The following is a 22366-nucleotide window of genomic DNA, read 5'->3' on the forward strand; positions in this document are numbered from 1 at the left end:
GTAATAAAAGTACCTGCATATTTCAGTAGTTGCCAGACTTGGTCTAATGTTATGCCCAGATATTGTGAAAATAAAATTATCATTCAATTGAAGAGGTAATTTCTACCTGTAGAAGAATGTATATATGCTATATATATCTTTATTGAGGGACTGCAGTAGACAAGCTTAAAAGATCTGATTCTAAAACATTTCCCTTCCAAGATGCAAGTCTCACAGACAATCTCCAAGAAAAATATCATTTTACTTTAGAAGACAGGTTTTTTGGTAATGTAATAGCTAAGCATTACTAGAGACAAATTGTGCGTGAGCTGTGTGTTGCTGCAACTCTTTTCATCTTACGAACCAAACAGGATTGCCTCAGCAAGACTGAGGCCTTTTAAGCCCAATATTTGGCCTTGCCAGCAATTACCGTGTATCCAGCTTGTCCACTTTGAGAAGAAGGTGGTGGGATCTCCTTTGCCAAATCCCTATTCTGCTAATTTTCTTTAGCACATGAAACAGCAGGATTTTCTGAAAAGGCTCATGTTTTATCACCCAAATTATTACTGTTTAGGTCTGCTTCTGACTTCTTCTGAGTCCTCGACTTTAGCGTGAGAACTTTTGTCTTCCAAGAAGTTGCCTTTCCTTGGATCTGATAAAATCTTTTGGGAATTTAACACAAGTCTTTGGGATATTATAGCTTTTTATGAGTCATCTGCTAGTTGAACTATAGAGGGATATTAAATACACATGTTAAGACTTAGTAAAACTGGAAAACTATTCTAACTCATTTAAAGTTGCTATTTGTGAGAAAGGATGTATAGCAGAAAAAGGCTTACTTCAGATCAGCCAGTTGGTAGTATTTTTTCTCTTAGGTTTGCACATCGCTCTATGCAGTTTAGAAGATTTTGATAACTTTGATACGTGAGGTAGAATCTCATGAGTAGATCTAACTTTCAAGTCGGAAACTGGGGCTTTATTGCTCCAAATTGTTGTGGTTATTTCTGGGGAGGAGGAGAGGATTGTTGAGGGTGTGGAGTTTGGACTATTCCTCCAACAAATTATTAACTTACTGGAAGAAAGAAAGATTTTTTTGAATTCAAGGAACCGAATTTATAATGTTACTCATAACAAATATGTTGTGGAAAATAAACAGGATATTTTGGATGTCACTGTCACGCAGGAATGTATTTGTTTATAATTTTTTCCTGAAGACTTTTCTAATAAAAAAACTCTGCTTTGGTGTAGGCAGGCTCACATGCACAGTCCATATAACTTTCAAAGCAGTGGCTGCAGTACTCAGCGCTGTAACCGAGAAATTAAATTTAAAAATATTTACAAAATTCTTCTTCAAGAGGTGCTATTATGAAATTCCTGGTGTTGCAGATAGAAACCAGTAATAGAGAACAGTTCTCTAGTTGTTAGGGTGAGCCAGGGCTCCAAACCAGTTCACTGAAAATGGATCTATATGCTGAGAATGTGGTGTGATTACTCTTAGGAGAACTAAAATACACGTTGTGTTCCAAAATGTATTTATAATTACAAGCACTAATACAATCTTTGAGACATTTTTTCCCACCTTCCACTGGCAAAATGTATTTCTCAAATATGAAGGCTAGTCCGAAAGTAATGATGCTCCTTGACATTCATTGATGCATGTGGAACATTTACAGAGTGAACAGCAGCACTGTGAGGTTGTCAGTGGTGCTTTTCAGCAGTGGAAATGCTGATGTGAAAGATAAGCCATGTTCTGAATGGCCATGCACAGCTGTCACACCACAAAATGAAGAGTATCTTGATCAGCTCATCCGTATGAATCAAAGGGTTACAGCCAGGGAGCTTGTATATATGTATATATATATATGTGCAAATTTGTCAAGGCCTGCTAAATCAATGCAAAGCTGGATGTGACAGTTTCCTGGACCTCATAATTACTGGTGACAAGAGGTGGTATCACCAACATGAGCCAAAATCAAAATGGCAGTCCGTGGAGCAGCAACATAGGAATTCCCCATTGAAGAAAAAATTCAAGATGTAACAATTTAGCAAGTAAAGTGATGTGCACTGTCTTCTGAGGTAGGAATGGGTTGATCCATCTGGATTTCCTGGAGCTTGGACAAACCATCACCTCTGACAACTACACTGTGATGCTGCCTAAGCCAAGGGATCAAACTACCAAAGTCAGACCAGAGACTAAGACACCTTTCTCTTGCAACATGATAACACTAGGCCCTGTGCTATTTTGAAGACCATGGAACACGTTGCCAATCTTGTCTGGACTCTCCTACCACAACCACAGTATAGATTTGACTTCCATTTGCTCAGAATGATGAAAAATGTACTGTAGGGCAACATTTTCCTAGCAAAGACATTATCATAGCAACTCTGAAACAAAGAGTCATCACTGCTAGTGCAGATTTTTGTGAGTGAGGCATGAAAAATCTTGTTCATATAGCTAATGGTGGTGACTGTGTTGAAAAATACATTTTGTAGCAGAGAATTTGCCTTATCAAATAGTGTTATTGTGCTCTTGATATCAGTTGTAGTTTCCATGGAAGTAAACAGCAGGCATTACTTTCAGAGAGACCTACCTATGTGATAGTGCCCTGCTTAGTTTGAGTTGCAGTGCTGTGTACTAGTATAGCCCATTCAGCTTCCAGGTGGTCCATAGTATGTGTATGGTATGAGAAACTTATACAATACCTTCTCTTAGAACACAGCAGAATGTTTTATATTTGTTGTGTGGGCTTGCAAGCTGTGGGCTTGCATTTATACATTTCAATATAATAATGTTTGACAAGTTGCAGAGCATTTTGCTCTGTGTTTGAACTTCACATTATACGTTAGGTCATTGTTCTGTTATTAGGGAGCTCAATACTTTTATATGTGTTCTTTCATATGCACAAGAAACATGCAACATGTGCACAATAATCAAACATTTTGGAGAAATTTGTGGGTGTTTTCCTACTCTGCCTGATGTACTATCTTCTGATGCTGTTCATCAGAACCATAAAAAGATAATACATTCATAATTCCCTACTGGCCAGTGCAATTGTCTGCTGTAGTTCAGAGCCAAAGACACGTAACACAGAGCGTAAGACAAGGTACACAGCGGGCATCAGTGTGTCTGCAGACTGATGTATTAGCAGGCACAAATAACTCACTGAAAGTCCCTGAGGATTAACCTGTTTCTTGTGGAACATGTCCTGAGTAATAACTCTGTTGTTAAAACCAAGCAGTCTTGCCAGTGTCTCTGCCTCTCTGCCATTGCTAGTGCAGATTTGTAAGCCATTAGTTAACATGAGCAGCAGGTAGGATTTCAGAGACTCATCTTTTAAAAGTAGTTGAACCTGCTCTCTGCTTGGTCATACTTCTAAAGTGTCTAAACATTGCTGTGTTTTCAGTAATTTGCCTTACCAGCCTTTATTTGCAGGAGTTTGTTAATACCACACTCAATAAATCAAGAAAGCCTCTTCACTGGATGTGGGATTCAGACTTACCTTTGGAGTGTATGTCACATTCAGTGAGAATCAGGAGCAAAGCAGAAGCATCAAAAAGCTGGAGTCAGTGGAGTCTGTGGGAGACTATCCAGGGTGAGCACAACGAGCCTTTGCAATATTGGCTTTATTTTTCCAGTACAAAGCTAGATTTTAGGCTTTAATGGTAAAGTCCAACTCAGGAGAAACAACATCAAATTAAGAAACCATTCAACTTCTTTTTATCTCTGAGCACTAACCAACTCTTCTTTTTTTTTTTTTTTTTTTTTTTTTTTTTTTTTTGTCCTTCTTCTAATTTGCAGACTACCTTCATAAGTTAACGGACAAAAAGTTTTAGGACTTTTCTTGTTCATACATTAAAACAGTGTGGTATGTTGAGTAGTATGGCAGCTTGGATTTGAGTAGAAGTTGGCCTCCTTTCTTGATACGATATGTTGCACTAGTCATGGCCTTATTTTTAGAGTAGGCTTTCACCAGGTCAGACACAGCACTGGCGCTGGCTGAGGGAGAGGAGAGGAAGCGCTTTGTTGTGGTTGCTTCTTCACCTGATGCATCAACATTTGTTTTGTCTTGGGATCATAGCTTTGATTAGTTTTAAAGACACGGAGAATGAGGAGTAATTCAGCTCCCTATGTCACTTAGAAATGAGCTAATAATATAAACAAGTGATATCAGAAAAAAAGAAGAAGGTTTTAATTTTGGATCATCATATGTCTTAAATTTAATTTAATTAAAGCAATTTGATTTCCAGAGAATTTGGTTTAAACAGAATGTACAGCTATTTTAGGAAAAAGATTATTTATGTTTTTGTAAATTCTATTTTTTGCTTGGATCAACGAGGGCTTTTAGTTATGAGAGAAGTCCCTGGTAGAAAATCAGTATATGCTTAGATTGTATGCAAATTGCCAATCTCCTTCACTTTATATAATGGAAGATAAAATGAAAGAGTTTCTATTTTATTCTCAGTAGTGAGATTTTTGTGATTTTATGTATTTAATTGAAATCAGGTAGGAATCATAAAGGCTTGTGATAAGCTGATCCTGCATTACAGATCTTATTTAGAACTTCCTGATTTTTAACCAGTGAGAAAATTGTATCCCCAGCCTATGTAAAAGCCTGCGAGATCCCACTGATTTTTGTCCCCATCAGGGAGTCCAACATTGAAAGCCATAGATATTCCATATCCCCTTACCAATCTGATTCATTCATTGTTGGCTTATCTTAGTCGAACCTGTGAAAGATTCAGAGCTTGTCGCTTTTTCAGTCCTCTGCTCAAAATCAAAAAGAGCAGGCATTTTGGTGGTAAACATCAATCTGTTCATAGGTCCAGGAGGCAGAGTTCATCTGTAAAGGCAATTCTTGAATGCATTCTACTTGTTTTCACCCATGTGAAAGGCAACAAGATGGAGTTAGGCCTCTTAGGTTGTTTGTTGTGCTACATTATATGTGGATGGATTTATCAGAATGCACGTATGATTACATATCTAATTGATCTCTGATGAGGAAGAATATTAAATAAATGATCATGAATGATAATTTAGTAGCAAATTTTCATGTAAATGCTCTGTTATGTAAGGATCCTGCCTGCCATAAAAAAATTTTGAAATGGTTTATTATGCATTAATTTACAGGTCTGGATACTTCAAACATCAGTGAACCAAAAATCTTTCCGGATGAAAAAATTATAGAGGAAGGCTTTGACATCAGTCTTTGTTGCATTGGAAGGAAAGGTCAAATCATAAAGGAATTTTTTTTAAATTCGCCTATTCCTTATTTCAATCGCACAAACAGTCAAGTTGGACTTCTCATTGCAAAGAATGTGACGTTTAAAGGAGTGCCTCATGTCCTTTGTAGAGAGTCTTGCTATGAAGACAATTGCTTTGCGCACGCAGTTTTCTTTGTGGGTAGTAAGTGAAAGCTTTGTTACAATTACGTTTCCCTGTTCCTATTAAATCAGTAATGGCTGTGAGGGATGTGGGGAGAGAAAAAAATATCTTGTTGTAGTTTGGCATTGTCCTCTTAGGTCTAGCCAAATTCAGGTTAAACTCTGACTTAAGGTCTGTATGCATGCATGTAGAAAACATTACTAAATGGAAAGCTTTGTTTTAAACATGTTTAGATTCATCTCATTAATGATATCAATATAGCTGGTATAATATGTGGCATTAAGTTTTGCATGGGAAAAAAAAAACCCAACAACACAACAATACAGGTTAATCTGGTATCTCTGCAGAGTGATAACTGAATAAATGTAATTGAAATAATGACATTTGTAGTAAAGCAGGCTTTGTAAGCATCCATCATTTCTAGTATGCTAATATATTGAGTTTATTGATATATATATTTTTTTGCATTAACTGCCATGCTGTTGCTTTTTATGGTTTTCCCTCTGACAAGGACCACCTGATGCACCTCATGATTTTTCCTGCCAAACTCGGAACATGAAAGAAATAACATGTACCTGGGACAAAGGACGAGACACCTACCTTTATGGAAGTCACTCATCAAAATACAAGTTGTCTGAACAGTAAGTCCCCTCATTGTTACAGTAACTCTAGCCTGTGATGTACAAAACAGATTCTTTCTGACCATCACAATCTATAGAAGTGTTTTTATCCTTGTTGCAGTTAGCTGCTTAACTCTTTATAACTCACTTATCAGCCTATTTAAGCTACGACCTGTAACAAAGTTGTTGTTTCATTAGACCAGCTTCTGTTTGATAAAGCCTGCTATAACAATTATTTGGTATTAATTTGTATAGATATTTTTAAATAGCTGTAAAGATACCTGCAAACAGGATATTTATAACTTACAAATAAAATCTAATTTGTTGGATGATGCACACAACAGATAAGTAGGATTTAGTGAACTACTAGGTTGAATATCATTTTGTTCACGATCTGTCTTGACAGTAAAGACTATCAAAATTTGTGATTCCCAGCTAGGCACCAATTAGCCTCATTAGATTCATTAACTCTTTTTCTTTAAGATTTTTGTAACTTTTCATTTCCTTCTTGAATTCTCAAGCTATCTCAACAATCCTACATCTGTCTATAATTCTAGTTTCTTTTTTTTTCCCCTTCTATTTTTAATCTCTCTGTAGACTTTCTCACAGCTTTTTCTTACCAGTCTGGGTCAAGGTCTGTGGCAAATCAGACCCAGGCCCTGGCTTCTTGCTACAGAGGCATTTAAACTCACAGGAGAGGAAGGGATGTGAGGCTTTAGGGCAAGAAAAGAGTTTGAAGAGAACTCATAAAACAACTAATTTGCAGATTTGGTAAAACTAATTTTACCAGAAGGCAGTCATCACGGCATCTTCAGGGTCTCTCCATCATTCACTTCCATTCAGCTATAATGATGTTTTAAAAATGGAAGGTTAGCAGATGCGCTGAAACTGCTGTTTTGTTTGAAGATATAACTATAGACATGGAAATGCTTTATCATTGATAAACCCTGTCCCTTGTTTAAAAATCTGCAAACCCATGATGAAATACCTAAAAGCAATTTAGCTTTTTTGGCAACTAAGGATGAACTAAGTCTTCTTCAAAGAAAACTTACTTCTAATTGTAAGAATAGTATATTCGTGCTAGTTTGGGCTAAGGAAGAGAACTAAGTATCTTCTCACAGTCCCGTGCAGCCTTGTTTTCTGTGATGCTGTATTTTAGTTTAGGCACCGGTGATTTCCACATCTATCTTGGTTCTATATAAAAAAAAAAAAGGGTTTTTTTATTCTTTTTTTTTTTCCCCCCTGTTCTTTAATAGGTTTTCCAAATCTTCTGTTCCATGCACGGTAAATTGTTCTGAGAGGTGCTCATGTTCTTGGGATATAGGGAAGCAGAGGATCTATAATATCACACTGACTGTTGAAAACCCACTGGGAAAGGCAACTGCCACGGATGTTTTTGATGTAGCTCACAGAAGTAAGTCCTTTCCTATTTCTTTGATGAAAGCTTTTCGTGGAAGGTCTTGTTTTCCTCCTGGTCTTAATACTTGGATGCCAGCTTAAAGTAGAAATCACTGGATTTATTAGTTTTCTGTGCTATAGTTAGCTGCTTTCTCTTCAGTTTCAGCTTTGCAAAGTTCTGTAAATAGTAGTGACTGTGGTTCCATGTTCTGTATTATTTTGTGTGCCCCCTTAGCTTCCTAACTACTACCTTAAAACACTTGTGTATTTACTGTGTTTCCAGCAGTCTTTCCAGTTCTTCTTAATCATCTTTGTGTCCTTTAACCCCATCACATCCTCCTCAGTGCTGCCATGCTCCTTCAGTTCTCTTGCCTGTTTAAAGAAGCAGGAAGCAACCTGTGATTTTTCTGCTTCTGAGGTGGAAAGGCTGATGGACCAGGAGTTTACTGGCATAGTTTTTGCATTCTGGCAGCACTTACTTCCTTAGTGGCTCTCATTTCAGGTTTACTAGACACGTTATTTTCTTATGACTCATATGTTAAAAATCCTTCTCTGTAAAGTTTATTTCATAGAAGCAAGTTGATTATTTGAGTTTTTTGAGGGAAGAAAAAATGGAGCAGGAAGAAAGAAAAACTGGGAGGTTGTAGTATGATATTGCATGGCGATAAAGTTAGTTTTCATGGGAAATCAGTCTTGAATATTTAACACTGAATGTGCTCCGTACATTCAAGTTTTTACTACAGTTTTCTTTTGCCAGTTTTAGTGATTGTTATGAGTTACAGAAATGATATATAATACTTATGATGAGTCAGTCTTTTAAGTAGTGATGGCAGTAAAGTTCTTAATGTTTTCTCTGATCCTGGAAATAATTAGAGTAAAATATTCGTGTAAGCAAATAAAGGAAAATGGGAATCCATAATTTCCAATTCTGCTTGTGAACGCTGTGTATAAAGCACAAATTCCTTTGAGTCTGGAAGTCCCCAGATTGTAATTTATGCTCTATCAAGTTTTAGTATAATGATGAAAGCTGGACACATATCACTCAGTTGCATTGCCAAGTCTCATTCCTTTCGATTGAGCTATAATAGCAGAGTTAGAAATCTGCTGCTCTTGCTGAGTACTGTTTACATAGCAGTAAAAGATCTCAGAAGTCTTTCACAAGTAACACTGGTAATGTTTACCAAGAGGGTAACTGCTAGTAGGATTTAAAATGAAAATTGTGAAAGATTGTGGTACAGGTTTCTGGAGTATAGGAACTTGGTGAGTGTTATTCACTATCCTGCTTCAAGAGGTTCCACCAGTCCCTATGTTACAGCATTTAAGTGCATGTTATTCTAAAATATCTCCAAATCAGCAAACGATTTTTTTGTTGTTTGTTTGCTTGTTTGTTTGCCACTTGTATAACATTTATAGAATCATAGAATGATTTGGAAGGGATCTCTTCCTTTGGAGAAATCTGTTCCAATCCCCCTTCTTCAAGGAGGTTACACAAGATCATGGGATTACATTTTCATTGTGAAATTAACTTTTTAACTTATGTCTACTTCTCCTAGAGCAGCAGAAAACAATTGCACTGTGTTTAATATTTCTTTCATTGCTCAACTAAAATACCTTATAATACATTTGTATATATTTTATGTTTTACAAGAGTTAACTCAGGTTCTCTGTTCGTTTGTAGTTTATCCACTACCACCTTTCCAGCAGTGGGAAGAATACACAGATACAGAAATTGAGTTACATTGGGAACAAAAGGAAAAGGATATTGAACTCTTTTGTCAAGCTGAAGTGTGTCAACCCGATGGGAAAGCAAAACTAGTACGAAATCTGAATTTATTCTAAAGCAAAAATAACTCTTTAGCAACCTTAATTTAATCTAAGTCTTGTGAGCATGCTGATTTGTTTATGTTTTTCTGATTTTATTTGCTATCAGGCTCCATGCTTATTGTGTGGTCCTTATGGCTGGCCACTGCCAATGTTAATTCATACTTCCAACACTGCTTGTAGTACTGACTGAAATGTATGGTGTGACTGGTCTATATACTCTGTCCTCTGCCAAATGGTCTCTGAGATCTGCTGAAGTAGATGAAAATACTTACAGGCCTTTTAATTGCTGTTATTATAACTATTGCTAATCTTCATTTGTTTGCCATACTTTTATAACTCATATTACCTTATAAGCAAATGGCAGAGAAGTGTGTTGAAGAATCACACTTTTTTGATATTAGTCCAGAAGTCTCCTTTACACTATTGGCTGTGCTTAATGGTAGTGTGCATGGCTTCTAATGAGGAAATTCCAGGACAGTTTTTCTCTCCTCTTAAACCTCCTTGAAATTTCTTCAGTAAAGTCATCGTGTTCCAGTTCTTTCACAAACATTGAATTTGATTTACACTTTGCATATTTACTGTGGTTTCTTTGTTGTCCTTTTCTTATGAGGACAGCTTGACTTCTACGTATGAAAAGGCATTAAGAAGATCAGAAGCAACCTGTGTTCTGTCTTTACTATTGCCTAAGAGCTGTCAGATTAAATCATTGCTGCGGTTGGCCTTTACAGGAGCATGCTCACTTTGTGACTTTTGCAAGAACTCATTCTACCTTTTAAGATGGAGTGTGGAAAAGAAAATATGAAAATTGAAAGAAAAGGCAGCTATACATGCTGTGTATATGTCTAGAACAGCATATTGCTTAAATTAGCTGAGTAAGAGACCTGGGAATAGCGAGGATAAGGTCTCAGTAAATTCTGTCTGCCTTTATGTGAAGAGTTGTCATTTGACTCACTGCGAGAGTCTCCTACTCAAATGGTTGCACTGAACAAGGTTGTACAACTCTTTCTGCATCTCCCATTAGAACTTGTGACTATCTTTTTTTTCCTTTTTTTTTCTTTTTTTTTTACTGACTGCTGTTCAATTTTTGTCTTTTCCAAAACAAGCTTTACTGGCCACTGTATGAGGCCAGCAGAGGCAAAATCAGTTTTTCAAACAAAAGCCTGTTGTTGCTCATGAAGCAAAAGTAAGCTCTGACTGGTCTGTTTTTCTGTTTTGCAGTACAATAGTTCAGACACACAACTATATCGTAACAGCATCACCCTCGGTGGACTGCAGCCCTATACCACTTACACAGCTAGAGTACGTTGTGGTGCAGCTAAGTATTTCTGGAGGTGGAGTGAATGGAGCAAAGCCCACACTTTCAGAACAAAGGAAAAAGGTGTGTCTGGTCTATAGAGAAAGGAATCTTGAATGATGTTTTTCTACTAATGTCACTAGAGGAGAGTCCTTGTTGCATTCATGAAAGTAGAATCATACTAAACAAACTTTAGGAAGGTGGCTTCTTAAATCATTCTTCATACCAGCCTCTGGAATTTCATCCACTGCAGGCAGTGGAAAATCCAGGTGACCAGGAAGATGGATAGTGTAACAGCGTTCTTTGAGGGCTAGAAAAGCAATGCAGAGGTGGGAACAAACATCTGGGAACTGAAAGCAAAGAACGGATTTTTAGAGAAGTGAGCCATAGTAGCATTCAGAAGTAAAAGCTGAATACAGCAAGAAGTTAAAGGTTGTTTTGGCAAGACGTAGGAGTGATTGGGAAAGAGAAGTGTGGAGGGTTTATGCCTTCAAATGGAGACAAATGAAGCGTCTTTGTTTTGCTGTATTTCCTCCAGCTCCATCAGGAAAACTGGATGTCTGGAGAAAAATTACACCAGCTCTGTGGGGGCGGAACGTGACCTTGTTCTGGAAGGTGAGACATTGGTACAGAAATGGAAATAAAACTATTTGTAAATGGGTTTGAAACTTCTCTCATTAACTTTAACAAGTCTCTGTGCACTTTATGGCAAGAGCCTAAGATAAATATTATATATTACATGTTTCAGGATGTTTCTAGCTATATGATCTTGGTGTTTCAGACACGCATGCTTCTATTTTACCAAGTATTATAATAAGGTAAATCCTATTACTGATATTTCTGCATTTCCATTTAAAACAGTATTTTTATGCTTTTGTGCAAATGAGAGTTTATATTGTTACAGAAATAATGCATGTGAGTTATTATTTAACGTTCCAGTTGTTTTTCTCATGTTTTTCTGCAGGAAAATTTTCTATGTAATTGATGCTTACCCACGTATCTGTTTTTTCCTAGCAAGAAGCAGATTTTCAAGCAAATGGTGAAATTATTTCATATGAAGTAACCTGGGAAAAAGTAGTAGGCCGATCTAAGCCTGAACACATTTCTCTTTCATCAGATTGTAATAGTACAAGGATTTTCATTGGTAATCATCCCTATAGAATCAGTATCATGGCAAGGAACAATGTTGGTTATTCACATCCTTCAGTGTTGATCATCCCTGGAGCTACAGGTAACAGTAGGAATCTTTCCAGCTAAAACTGGCTTTTCATTACCAGAGTTTTATATCCACTGATATTAAGTGAGGCTGTCCTTATGGATGGAGGAGTGGAGCAGTGCTGGCACCTGTTTAAGGCTGCCTTTTTGAGAGTGCATAGCTGTCCATCCACATGAAGTCAAGCAGAGAAGGCAGGAGACCAGCATGGCTGAGAGAGTAACCTCCTGGTCAAGCTTTAAGATAAAAAGTGAAAGCAGGGATGTGTGGCCTCGGAAGAGAGCAGGGATGCCATCCAAATGTGCAGAGGTGAGATCAGTAAGGTCAAAGCAAAGAGGAAACCTGGCAAGATAAATAAAAAACAAAAGATTCTATATATATTGGTCAGAAAAGAAGAGTGTACTCCCTCTGATAAATGAGAAGCGACAAGTTCCTTCAACACATGTAGAGAAGACTGAGGTACTGAGTGAGTTCTTTGCATCTGTCCTCACTGGCAGCCAAACTTCCCAGTTCTTTTCTCACATCCCTGAACCTTAAGGCAGGGGTAAGGGGAGAAAAATCTCTCCCGCTGTAAAAGCAGAGCAAGTTAGAGATGGCCTCTTGAGGCTGACATGAGCCACATTTCTCACACTTGCAGCCTACAGGGTTAACTGTATTCTGGGCTACATCAAAAAATTCCAGCAGGGTGAGGGAGGTGATCATCCCCCTGTACTCTGTCCTGATGACCCACCTGCAGAACTATGTCCAGCCCTGGGGACCCCAGCACAAGAAAGACATCGAGTTGTTGGAGCAGGTGCAGAGGGTGGTCACATAGACGATCATAGGGCTGTAGCATCATTCTTACAATGAAAGGTTGAGGGAGTTGTTCAGCCTGAGGAAGAGAAGGCTCCAGAGAGGCCTAATGGCAGCCTTCCAGTACTTAAAGGGAGCTCATGAGCAGGAGGGAGGCTGACTTTTTACATAGTTTTAAACTAAAAGAGGGGAAATATAACTTAGATATTAGGATGGCATTCTTTACTCAGAGAGTAAAGAATTCTCTACTGCCCAGAGAAGCTATGGGTGACCCATCCCTGGAAGTGCTCAAGATGGGTTGGCAGGGGCTCTGGGGGGCAGCCTGAGCTGATGTGGGGCAGGAACTGGATAAACATTGCCCCTAGCTAATCTTTAAGGTTCATTCAAATCCAAGCCATTCTGTGAGTTTATGATTCTATGACTTATAATCTTGAGAGAATAAATTAACCTGACTTGAAAACTGAAATCATGGCTATCTGGAAATTGTTGCTATATTTCGGCCTACAGGGCAGTAACTCTATGCATATTGACATGAGGGCCTTGATCTGTCCCGAATAAGACAAAGTCTGTTTTCCACAGAGTCTTCGCAAAGCGTGCTTAGCCTTAGTCCAGGCATCAGACCTGCAGCATGTGCTGTGACAGCCCAGCCTTCCTTGAGTGAAACTTGTGCATGTGATTAGACTCTTGTGGCTTTCTTTTCTTGACTCCAGTTTCTTGCTGTTGATTCTTTTTCTGGATTTATGGTAATGACTTCTGGATGTTTTCCGACCAGTCGGCTTTGGGCATGTGAGAGGGCTCATATGTCTAATCATGAAGGAGCATAACTGTTTATTATGGTTTTAACAGCTTAGCATTGAAACTGTATTGATCCTTGTTTATTCAGATCTTATGCAGGATAATAACAGAAACTCTGCTTTTTTATTCATTCCTAGACACAGAGAAGAGGCTCAATAAGTCAGAGCTTAAAGAAGAACATGTTAATGGCACAGATGGTGGCATTTTGATTTACTGGAAGCCCAGAGATAAATCTGACAGCTACATTATTGATTGGTGTAACTTTCCAATGCTGCAGCCTTGTGATTTACAATGGAAGAGATTTGGACCCAACACTTCCAGTGCTCTGATCAAATCAGGTGAAAGCAGAATGTATTTTTTTTTTCTGATGTCCGAACTCTTTTATGCTGTGGGCATTAAATGAATTCACAAAGCATGTCCTGTGGAATATTGAAGTTTGTGCAGTGCACATACAATTATGTAAAAGCATTTGGCATAATGATTTGCCCAGCAGCTAAAATAGACACTGTAAATACGTTAGCACCACTGAGCCATGGAATTCAGAGCAGTATTTTAGCAAAACATCTTCTGAGTGTCTTTAAGTGACATCTTGAAGGAGTGTAGTGAATGTTGTCTGTAAGTATAGAGATGCAAAATGGAGCTCTGCCTTGTCTGCAGCACAAGTTAGAAGTTTACACTGACTTTATAACATCTACTGCACGATGAGAGGCTTAGTGCTCTTAGTGTTCCCTAGAGAATGTGCCTCACCAATTGTGCAGATTTTACCCTGGTAGTGACCATTAGATCCAAATCCTTTCTGGCCTTTTGAAAGTCACTATGGCCTACTACTGCAGATAAAGGTATATAGCCTTCCCAGACTCTCTCAACTGAGAGTTCACCTTTTGAAATGAAATGATCAAAGTTTGGCTGAGCACATCTAAGTATTCAATAAATAAATTGCACCTCAATCATTAAAAGAAAGACAAAAAGCAACTCACACAAAAAACAACCCACACAGCAATGGCAAACCAAAAAAAAATCACACCATAAGAACCTACCTCCTGACATTTTTTTGTAATCAGTTGTACTATTTTCTAGCTGCTTTTGTTCCTGGGGTGAGATACAATTTCCACATCTATGCATCTGCTGCTAATAGAGTCTCCTTACTGGAGAAGAAGACTGGTTATCTCAAGGAGCTTCGTAAGTTGGGAATGCATTTCAAGTTTATGTAGTTGCTGAATTCATCTGCCACAAACAGAGGAATTCTTTGGCCCTGCTTCTGTAGCTAGATTAAAATGTAAAATTGTTTCAGTATAATCTGTGAAATATGTGATTTAGAAGTTGTAAAACAATGTATATTCCTTTTATAGAGGATACTAGTGCTGTGACCAGGTCAAGCCCACGCTAATCAGACTATGATGAGCAGTGCATATATGCTTTGTGTGCTACGTAGACTCACATACTCACATCAGATTTTTTTGAGTGCTTTTGCTTTGTTCAGTGTTTAGATTAAATTGAGATACAAATACATATGGGAAATTAGAACTTTTCCAAGTGAGAAGATAAATGTGTTTGAAGGTAATGCCAAGTTTAATAGAAATTTCTTTTTTTCCAGCTCCTCGATTTGACCCTGATGTGAAAAAAGTTGAACTGAGTTATCATGAAGTAACACTGTACTGGGATTCTTATCCCACGGATGAGATACACCCTGGTTTCTTAAGAGGTTACCATATTTATGTGTCACCTGTGCAAGAGGACTGCAATTTGAAAGGATCCAAAAAACATGTTCTTGCAGGTAACAGAGCCCTGGGGTTTTGGAAGTTCTGTCATTAATATAGGTGAGAGGGAGGCCTTGTTGCCTACACTGCACCCTCTTGAAAAGGGGCCAGCATATTGGGCCAGCAAGTCTGACATCTGCTTCTTTTGATTCCTTCCTAATATTTGAGGTGTTATTGGGCAGAATTAGGGTCCTGGCATTATAAGGATTTATAGCTCCTTGTCCTTTTTCTGTAGCTCCCTTCAGCATTAGCGTGAACTACAGAAAGGATTCTTTCAGTACTGTAGGAGGAGTCGTTCCTGCTTCTTGCAATCTGAGTTCCAGATGAATTTCCAAAACATCTGTTTGTGATCTATTTGGATGAGAATCATAGGAAGCATGGTAGTTCTACTAGGTATTTTAGAAACAGATGGAATAGCACTTATTTCCTTCAGAATTGGAACACTGTGGAAATTCCCCATTTGAATTCCTTTGTAATGAAAGTATTCGTTGCTTTGCTCTCCAGTGGAGTTCTTAAGGCAGTTCTTAAGCTGTGGGGTAGCACAAAGCCATGTTTAACTTTTCATTTCTGGTTTTAATGATTCACGTCCAAAACTGCTCATTGGTACATTAAAATTTCCGTGTGTTTCCAAGTTGTTCAAGGTTATTTTTTCTCCTTATCTCTTCTTCCATGTGAGTCATTTTGCTCTCAGATCTCTCTCCCTATTAGACTCGCACCAGGATGAAAAGGCTGAACTGAAGGAAAATGATTAGATGTTTCAGCCATCTTAAATTAATCAATGCTTAAATTAAGCATTGAAGAACCACAGTTCTGCAAGTAATCACAGTTAGATTGGTTAAAAAATGCTACTTTCCAGTTGCATGAGCTAGCAGATAGGAGGTGTGACTGGGAACATGAGAAACAAGCTAACCCTTCTCTCCCTGGGGTCTGGGAGTTGCACAATACAGAGAGTATAATTTTGAGATAGAGATGTCTTGCTTTCAATTAACTTCAAAGAATTTGATCTAAGCTTAAAAGCTACAGAACTCTGAAGAAAATGGCAAAACATCAAATTAAACTCTAGTCAGAGGAAATGGAAGTATAGGGATATATTTCTTGACAGCAAGTCGTCAGACGGCCTACTGCAAGACAGACTACACTGTCAGAGTCCAGCTAGAAGGGATGTGAGCACAGCACAGTGGCAGTGAGTCAGGATGCATCATTATTCTCAGAAGAAAGTGCGCAGATTACAAAGAAGGTGAAGTGTAAAAGTTCTGTTATTTCAGTGGTGTAGCTACACTTATTTGTAACGTTTCATTCTAGGTGGTTCAATGGTATGCAAATTCACAATTGAAAACCCAGAAGAAAAAACATACACGGTGAAACACCTGACGTCAAACACGAAATACAAGCTAGCCATTAAAGCATATACGGGTGGAGGAGAAAATCCCATTGTTAACTTCAGATACATAGATACACCACTTGACTGTGAGTACTGGGAATAAGAAATTTTCTCCTCACAGAAGGATGGGAGGATGCTAGAATAATCTTCCTTTCTCAAGGGAAAACATTTAATTCTGAAAATGAAATATTTATACCAATATGATATTTTGATGCTTTTAAGTGGCTGTGTTTTTATTTTAGAATGAAAAGAATTCCACAGGCATATCATATCCTTCTGAGAAGTACCATAATTCACGCAGATTTGCAGGCCTGGGGAGTCCAGTTTGGTAGATCACTGAAGAATTGTATTTGGGTTTAATTCATATTATAATACAGGAGAAACTAAATACCAGTATGCAAATAGACAATTTCTGTATGGGCTTTTGAATTTCTAATTATGATTGCTTTTCTTATTAATCTTTAAACCCATTGTCAAGCTAACTCTTTCAAAAGTCAGTAACAGGGTTGTTTGAACCCTGCAGTTTACTAATGGGGTAGATTTGATCTCCAAATCAGAGCATGAAATCACCTGCTTCTAGTTCTGTTTCTTGAAAATACCATTCAGCAATGTCAGCTGTGAGATTTGTGATCCAAATTTGGAATGTCTAGTATTGAAAAATTTGCCCCGGGTAAGGGTGGAGGGGGAGGAAAGGGTGAAGTGTTGGTTATACAAGGACACTTCATGCTTTATACTAACTAAATAAAGGACCCAAATGATCATGGTACCCAATGAGAGGCAGTTCTGCATCCTGCACCTTTGTTCCATGCTCCTGCTTTAGGCACACACATTTGTACTGACATAATTCACCTAGGAAAGCTAAAAAGGAGAATGTAATGTGACTATTTATTTCCTGCTGTGGGTTGTGGTAGAGACACACAAGCTGACTGGCACAGGACGAGAGCGCAGCAGCCAAGGGAAGTTTTCAGAGGACACTTGTTCTTTGTCAGGGCCTACATATAGTAGTCTGAACTATTTGTGAAAAATAGTCTGAGGCTATGTACTATACCCAGGAGTGAAAATACCGAGATCCTTAATCTGCATAAATCCTAGCAGAACAAGAACACTGACAGTGTCTGTCCTGGTGTGGTCCATCCATACTGAAGGTACAGAGTTTAGGTCAACTTTGTCTCACTGAAAAAATATGTTGCCTCTGGGGATCTGTAAGGAAATCTGAAACCAGTAGTTGTTAAGTAAGATTCCTACACTTCTAGCTTTTGGAAATGTCTGCTTATAGTTAAGAAGTAAATGTGAGGGCAAAACAAAGGAACCTAGCAATATTTCAATTTTGGTAATCAATATCCAAAGACATGCAGCTATATCCCAGAACGTAGAGCCAAAATATCTTATAATCACAGGCAATTTCACTGCTGAGTTAGTGGCTCATGTCCTGCATGGACTTGGTTGTGTTTCTGTTGCAGAATCTCAGGCTATATTAAATGAGAAGTTGTAAACAAAATTTTGAAGTATTTTTCTTTTACAGCAGACATGCTGTACCTTCTAGTCCTGCTTGTGGTAGTTCCTTCACTAATAATGGCTGTTTGCCTCTGGAAGATGAAGCGGTAAGCTATCATACATTTTCTTCTTGCAGCCAGAGAATGCAAGTAGTGTAATTCACAAACCACAGCTGTTTCTTGTTGCTTCCAGCCTGTTACAAAGCCTTGCTCATTTTTTCTTTGACTGTCCATCTGTGTGGATGTTGTAAGTATTTGGCTTGCAGCATTTCTGAGACACTCATCATTTCCAGCTGTTTCTCTACACATCTAGTGTGGCTTTGGCTGGCAGAATATGCTTTGATGAGAGAACAAAAAAACATCACTTGTTTTGCTTTCTTATTTCCAGGGTGAAGAATTGCTGCTGTCCTGTGATACCTAGTCCTAACAAGAGCAAAGTGCTGTCATTCAAAGAGTTTAAAGTAAGATCACTTTAAGTCTAGTACTTTTTATTTTTCCTTCTTTGATTAGTAAATATTTTCTAGTGTTAGCTACATTTAACATGAGTGACTCTCACATGCAGAAATGAATGCAAATATCCCTATTTCATGGAAAACTTAGTGATAGCTAAACACAGCTAAAAGTTAAAGCAAAATTATACACCAAATGGAATTTTTTGATGGAGTGCTTCTTCCAGCAGTACTATTCAAAACGCAGTGCTATCTGAACATAACAGAACATACTGTGGGATGGTGCACTTTGAAGCAGCCTGTTGCTGTGTCCGCCCATCCCTCGGCTGCATGTGTTCCTTATGCTGTCATGTGAAGGAAAGAGTGTGATCTACTTAATGAATCCTGCGAGGACGCGTGGGACTCTGCCAGGTCTGATGGTGAGGAAAGAATTGGTAAAAGGCCCTAAGCTTCCCCTGTAGGTCCAGTGAACCAGGAGCTGCTGCCTTAGTTTCATATGCAAAGGGGCTGCATCAAGAGCGTTGTCAGCAGGGCAAGGGAGGTGATTGCACACCTCTGCTCTGCTTTGTAATGCCAGTCCTGGGGACCCCAGCACAAGAAAGACATGGAGCTGATGGAGTAGGTGCAGAGAAGGGCCACGGGGAGGATCATAGGGCTGGAGCACCTCCACTCTGAAGACAGGCTGAGGGAGCTGGGATTGTTCAGCCTGGAGAAGAGGAGGCTCATGGGAGACCTCGCTGTGGACTTCCAGTGCTTAAAGAGAGCTTGTAAGAAAGGTGGAGGCTGACTTTCTATGGAGTATGATAGTGATAGAGCAAGGAGGACTAGTTTTAAACTAAATGAAGGGAGACTCTGATTAAAAGTTTGGAGGAGATTCATTATTCAGAAGGTAGTAAAGGATGGCACGTGTTGCTCAGAAAAGCTGTGGATGGAGGCATTCAAGGCCAAGTTCCCAAGGCCCTGGAAAGACTGTTCTAGTGGGTGCTAACCCCTGCCCCTAGTTGGGCTTTAAGGTTCGCTCCAACCCAAGCCATTCTGTGAATATACAAAGGATTGTGTGGATATGTACCTTACTGCCATGTCCGCTGGTTCCTTAAAATACCTCCGGGAATGGGAACTCCACCGCTTCCCTGGACAGCCTGTTCCAGTGCTTTGTCCTTTTGTATCAGAGATGCTCTGTGAATTTCACATAAAATCCAGCTTTCACCAAACGTTTTGTATTTTTCATTAATTTCTGTTCATTTAATCCAAACTCAGAAAATTTATCAAGACAATTTTACAAGCATTTAAATTAATCACTCTTTTCTTTACTCTTGACTTCTTTCACTGAGCACTTTTTTTTGTTTGATGCTTCTCCTGTAGATTGGTACTGAGAAAGTACTAAAGCTAAGTGACTGCATTCCTGACACCCTCGCACTGGATAATAAGGCCGAGGCCAAAAAATTACCTCCACGGAGCCTGATGTCTTCAATGCCAACAGAAGATAAGATTGATGATCAGAATCTTTCCTCAGTTTATCATAACAAAAATGAAGAGAGAAGCTTTCCATCCACACCTACACCTCAGACTCATACTTGGTTTGAAAATTTTGCTTATTCTTCTCATCTTGCAGTTGAAACCAATCCTTATGAAACACCAGAGAGACTAGAAACCGGCAAGGGAGAAGTGTCAGCAGTGCTGTACCAGCCACAGTACTACCTCAATATTTTGAATGATGCTTCTACCTCATCACTTGGAGAAGCAGCTGGCAGGAACAGCAATCTGAGATACATATCACAAACTGATGTGCACTGCATTGGAAGGAGGCTTTGATGTACCCTCTTTGACCAAGTCTGTCGATTGGTTGTATTTTAAAATACAAACAGGAATTTCTGAAGGCACAGCAACTTCTCTTTCTGACACAGGTTTTCACAAGCCCAGATGTCCCACTCCTGTTATCCCTGCAAAGCTGTACATCGGTGCCTAGTTTCAAGGTTTTTGCAGTGGAACACTGCATGCTATCATTTGATCAGAAGTTACTGGCTTTAGAATTTGCAGGCCAATGTTTTGCAGCCTGTAATATGTGGTGGGAACCATTTTCCCACCAGGGCAGCTGTTTGTGGAGGAGTTACCACCACACTCATAGTGCTCATATCCTTTTTTGGCATTACTCCTTGCACATAGCAAACTCCAGACAACTATGTAAGTAGACACGAGTCAGATGCAGTTATATTAATCCCCTTTGCAAAGAACATATTTAGGCTCTCTATCAGCTAGATCTTCAGATACTGTTGTTTGCATGTTAAAAAAAATAGTCTTCCTCCAGCTAGCAATGAAGGAAGGGCCTGCTGGCTGTGATTTTGAAACTCAGAAAAAGACATTCATCTTGTTACTTGCACATTTTAGCTTGCAGCACTTGTAGATACATGAATTGAGCACTGTGACTTTGTGATGACTGAGAATTTGAACAGCATACTGAGGTGAACTTGGTCATTTTTGATTTTCAAAGATGTTTTTAAGGAAGCACAACAGATTGTCTCCTTCATTTTTAAAAAAGGCTTATTTAAAGAAAACTTGAAAGGCAGACTAAAATCAAGAGTGAGGTATCTAAGGAACTCTCATATAGGGCTCTGAAAAAGTCAGATTGTCCCACGAACCACGAAAGTAATATTTGATGTGGGGCAGGTTCTTTATGGCAGAGGGATGGCTCTAATGAGGCCTTATTTCATGCTTCTGAGCTGCTATTGCTGGGGCTTGGCTGCAGCAGCTGAGCACAAAGTGGCAGGGATATTGTGGGTGGTCATTCAGCTGGTGCTGCCTTCCTGATGGTGGGTGAGGTATTGGGCCTGTCCGGAGCTACCATCTCAGCTCCAAAGGTGGTTCCCACAGTCTTTCCAATGAAAGCATTTTGTCATTTGGAAGCAAGAGAACAGCTTACCAGCAGGTACAGGCCTGCCTGCCTGGCAGCCTGAGAGGTTAGCTCCTCTGCCTGTCTGTGGGCTGCTCGTGACAGCTTGTATCATAAAACGCAGGAACAGACTATTCCAAGGAGAATAAGGCTTTTGTGTAGGTGGAAGGGTATAGTGAGGGCACTAGAAAAGTATTTTTCACATGGGGATAGAGAGGCATGTAAATGCCTCTTTCTTTCTTTCTTTTTTTTTTCCTTCCCTCTAAGACATCTGTCTTGTATTAATAATGGTTGAATGAGTTCAAAACTGAAAGACTTATTTCTTGTTTCATTTCTTGTTTATAATTCAGCTTTCACATCTGCTGTTGAAATGCTAACACTTGAATTGTGCATAACATAATGGAAAGTGACTAATTCTCAGTATCAGTACTCAAGTTTTAAAATAAAAATGGTGTACAAAATACTACGGAGTCCCCTTCTATTTTTACAGGACATTTTACAAAGTATTAATGTAAAATATACTTTGACAAAAAATGTTTATTTGGAAAGCTTCAGCTTGTTCTAGTTAATTAGTAACATACAAATATAAATAAAATTCGAATCCATTTCTAATACTGAGAAGTACATATGAGACCAGAACAACTATGAGAAGTTTAAGTACATTTTATTAACAATGCATCCCTTTGATAAGATTATGCTTCAGGAGGCTTTTAATGCCCATAGACATGAACTGTACACACTATACAAAAAAAAAAAAAGAAAAAAAGAAAAAAAGAAAAAAAAAGAAAAAAGAAAAAAAGAAGAAAAAGGAAAAAAAAAAAGAAAAAAAAAGAAAAAGAAAAAACCACAAAAATCAAGGTGGCAACACCATTTTGGGACAAGCCTCTCTTTAAATTATACACAGCTCAATGCAATATTCTTACGGAAAATATATAAATACTTTTTCTTTCTATGTTACAGGTATACAATATAAATCAGATTTCAATGTCTGTTCAGTGACCTACAAACAATAGAACCTCCAAATATGTAGCAGCGTATTACTAAATAAAGACAATGTGGGGCAGGGAGAGTAAGTCTCGAGATTTTCCTTGATCCCTTCCC

The 22366-nt window shown here is 38.6% G+C and overlaps 1 protein-coding gene across 4 annotated transcripts in view; it reads left to right on the forward strand.

Annotated features, from left to right (window-relative positions):
* LOC104914848 (oncostatin-M-specific receptor subunit beta) overlaps positions 1-21728 on the forward strand; it is a 32915-nt gene extending 11187 nt beyond the window's left edge. For 3 of the 4 annotated variants that reach the window (XM_085214541.1, XM_085214543.1, XM_085214544.1), the window contains 15 exons: positions 3413-3572; positions 5108-5383; positions 5874-6003; positions 7239-7396; positions 9059-9195; positions 10423-10582; positions 11037-11113; positions 11513-11729; positions 13436-13636; positions 14376-14477; positions 14893-15072; positions 16358-16522; positions 17959-18037; positions 18318-18390; positions 19741-21728. In XM_085214541.1, the coding sequence (XP_085070667.1) occupies positions 3413-3572; positions 5108-5383; positions 5874-6003; positions 7239-7396; positions 9059-9195; positions 10423-10582; positions 11037-11113; positions 11513-11729; positions 13436-13636; positions 14376-14477; positions 14893-15072; positions 16358-16522; positions 17959-18037; positions 18318-18390; positions 19741-20190 (2565 nt within the window). In that variant the 3' untranslated portion in view covers positions 20191-21728. The remainder of the gene's footprint in view (positions 1-3412; positions 3573-5107; positions 5384-5873; positions 6004-7238; positions 7397-9058; positions 9196-10422; positions 10583-11036; positions 11114-11512; positions 11730-13435; positions 13637-14375; positions 14478-14892; positions 15073-16357; positions 16523-17958; positions 18038-18317; positions 18391-19740) is intronic. The other variant, XM_085214542.1, reaches the window with a different exon arrangement.
* The last annotated feature ends 638 nt before the right edge of the window (positions 21729-22366 follow it).

This window comes from Meleagris gallopavo, chromosome Z (assembly GCF_905368555.1).
Source record: "Meleagris gallopavo chromosome Z, MGAL_WU_HG_1.1, whole genome shotgun sequence".
NCBI lineage: Eukaryota > Metazoa > Chordata > Aves > Galliformes > Phasianidae > Meleagris > Meleagris gallopavo.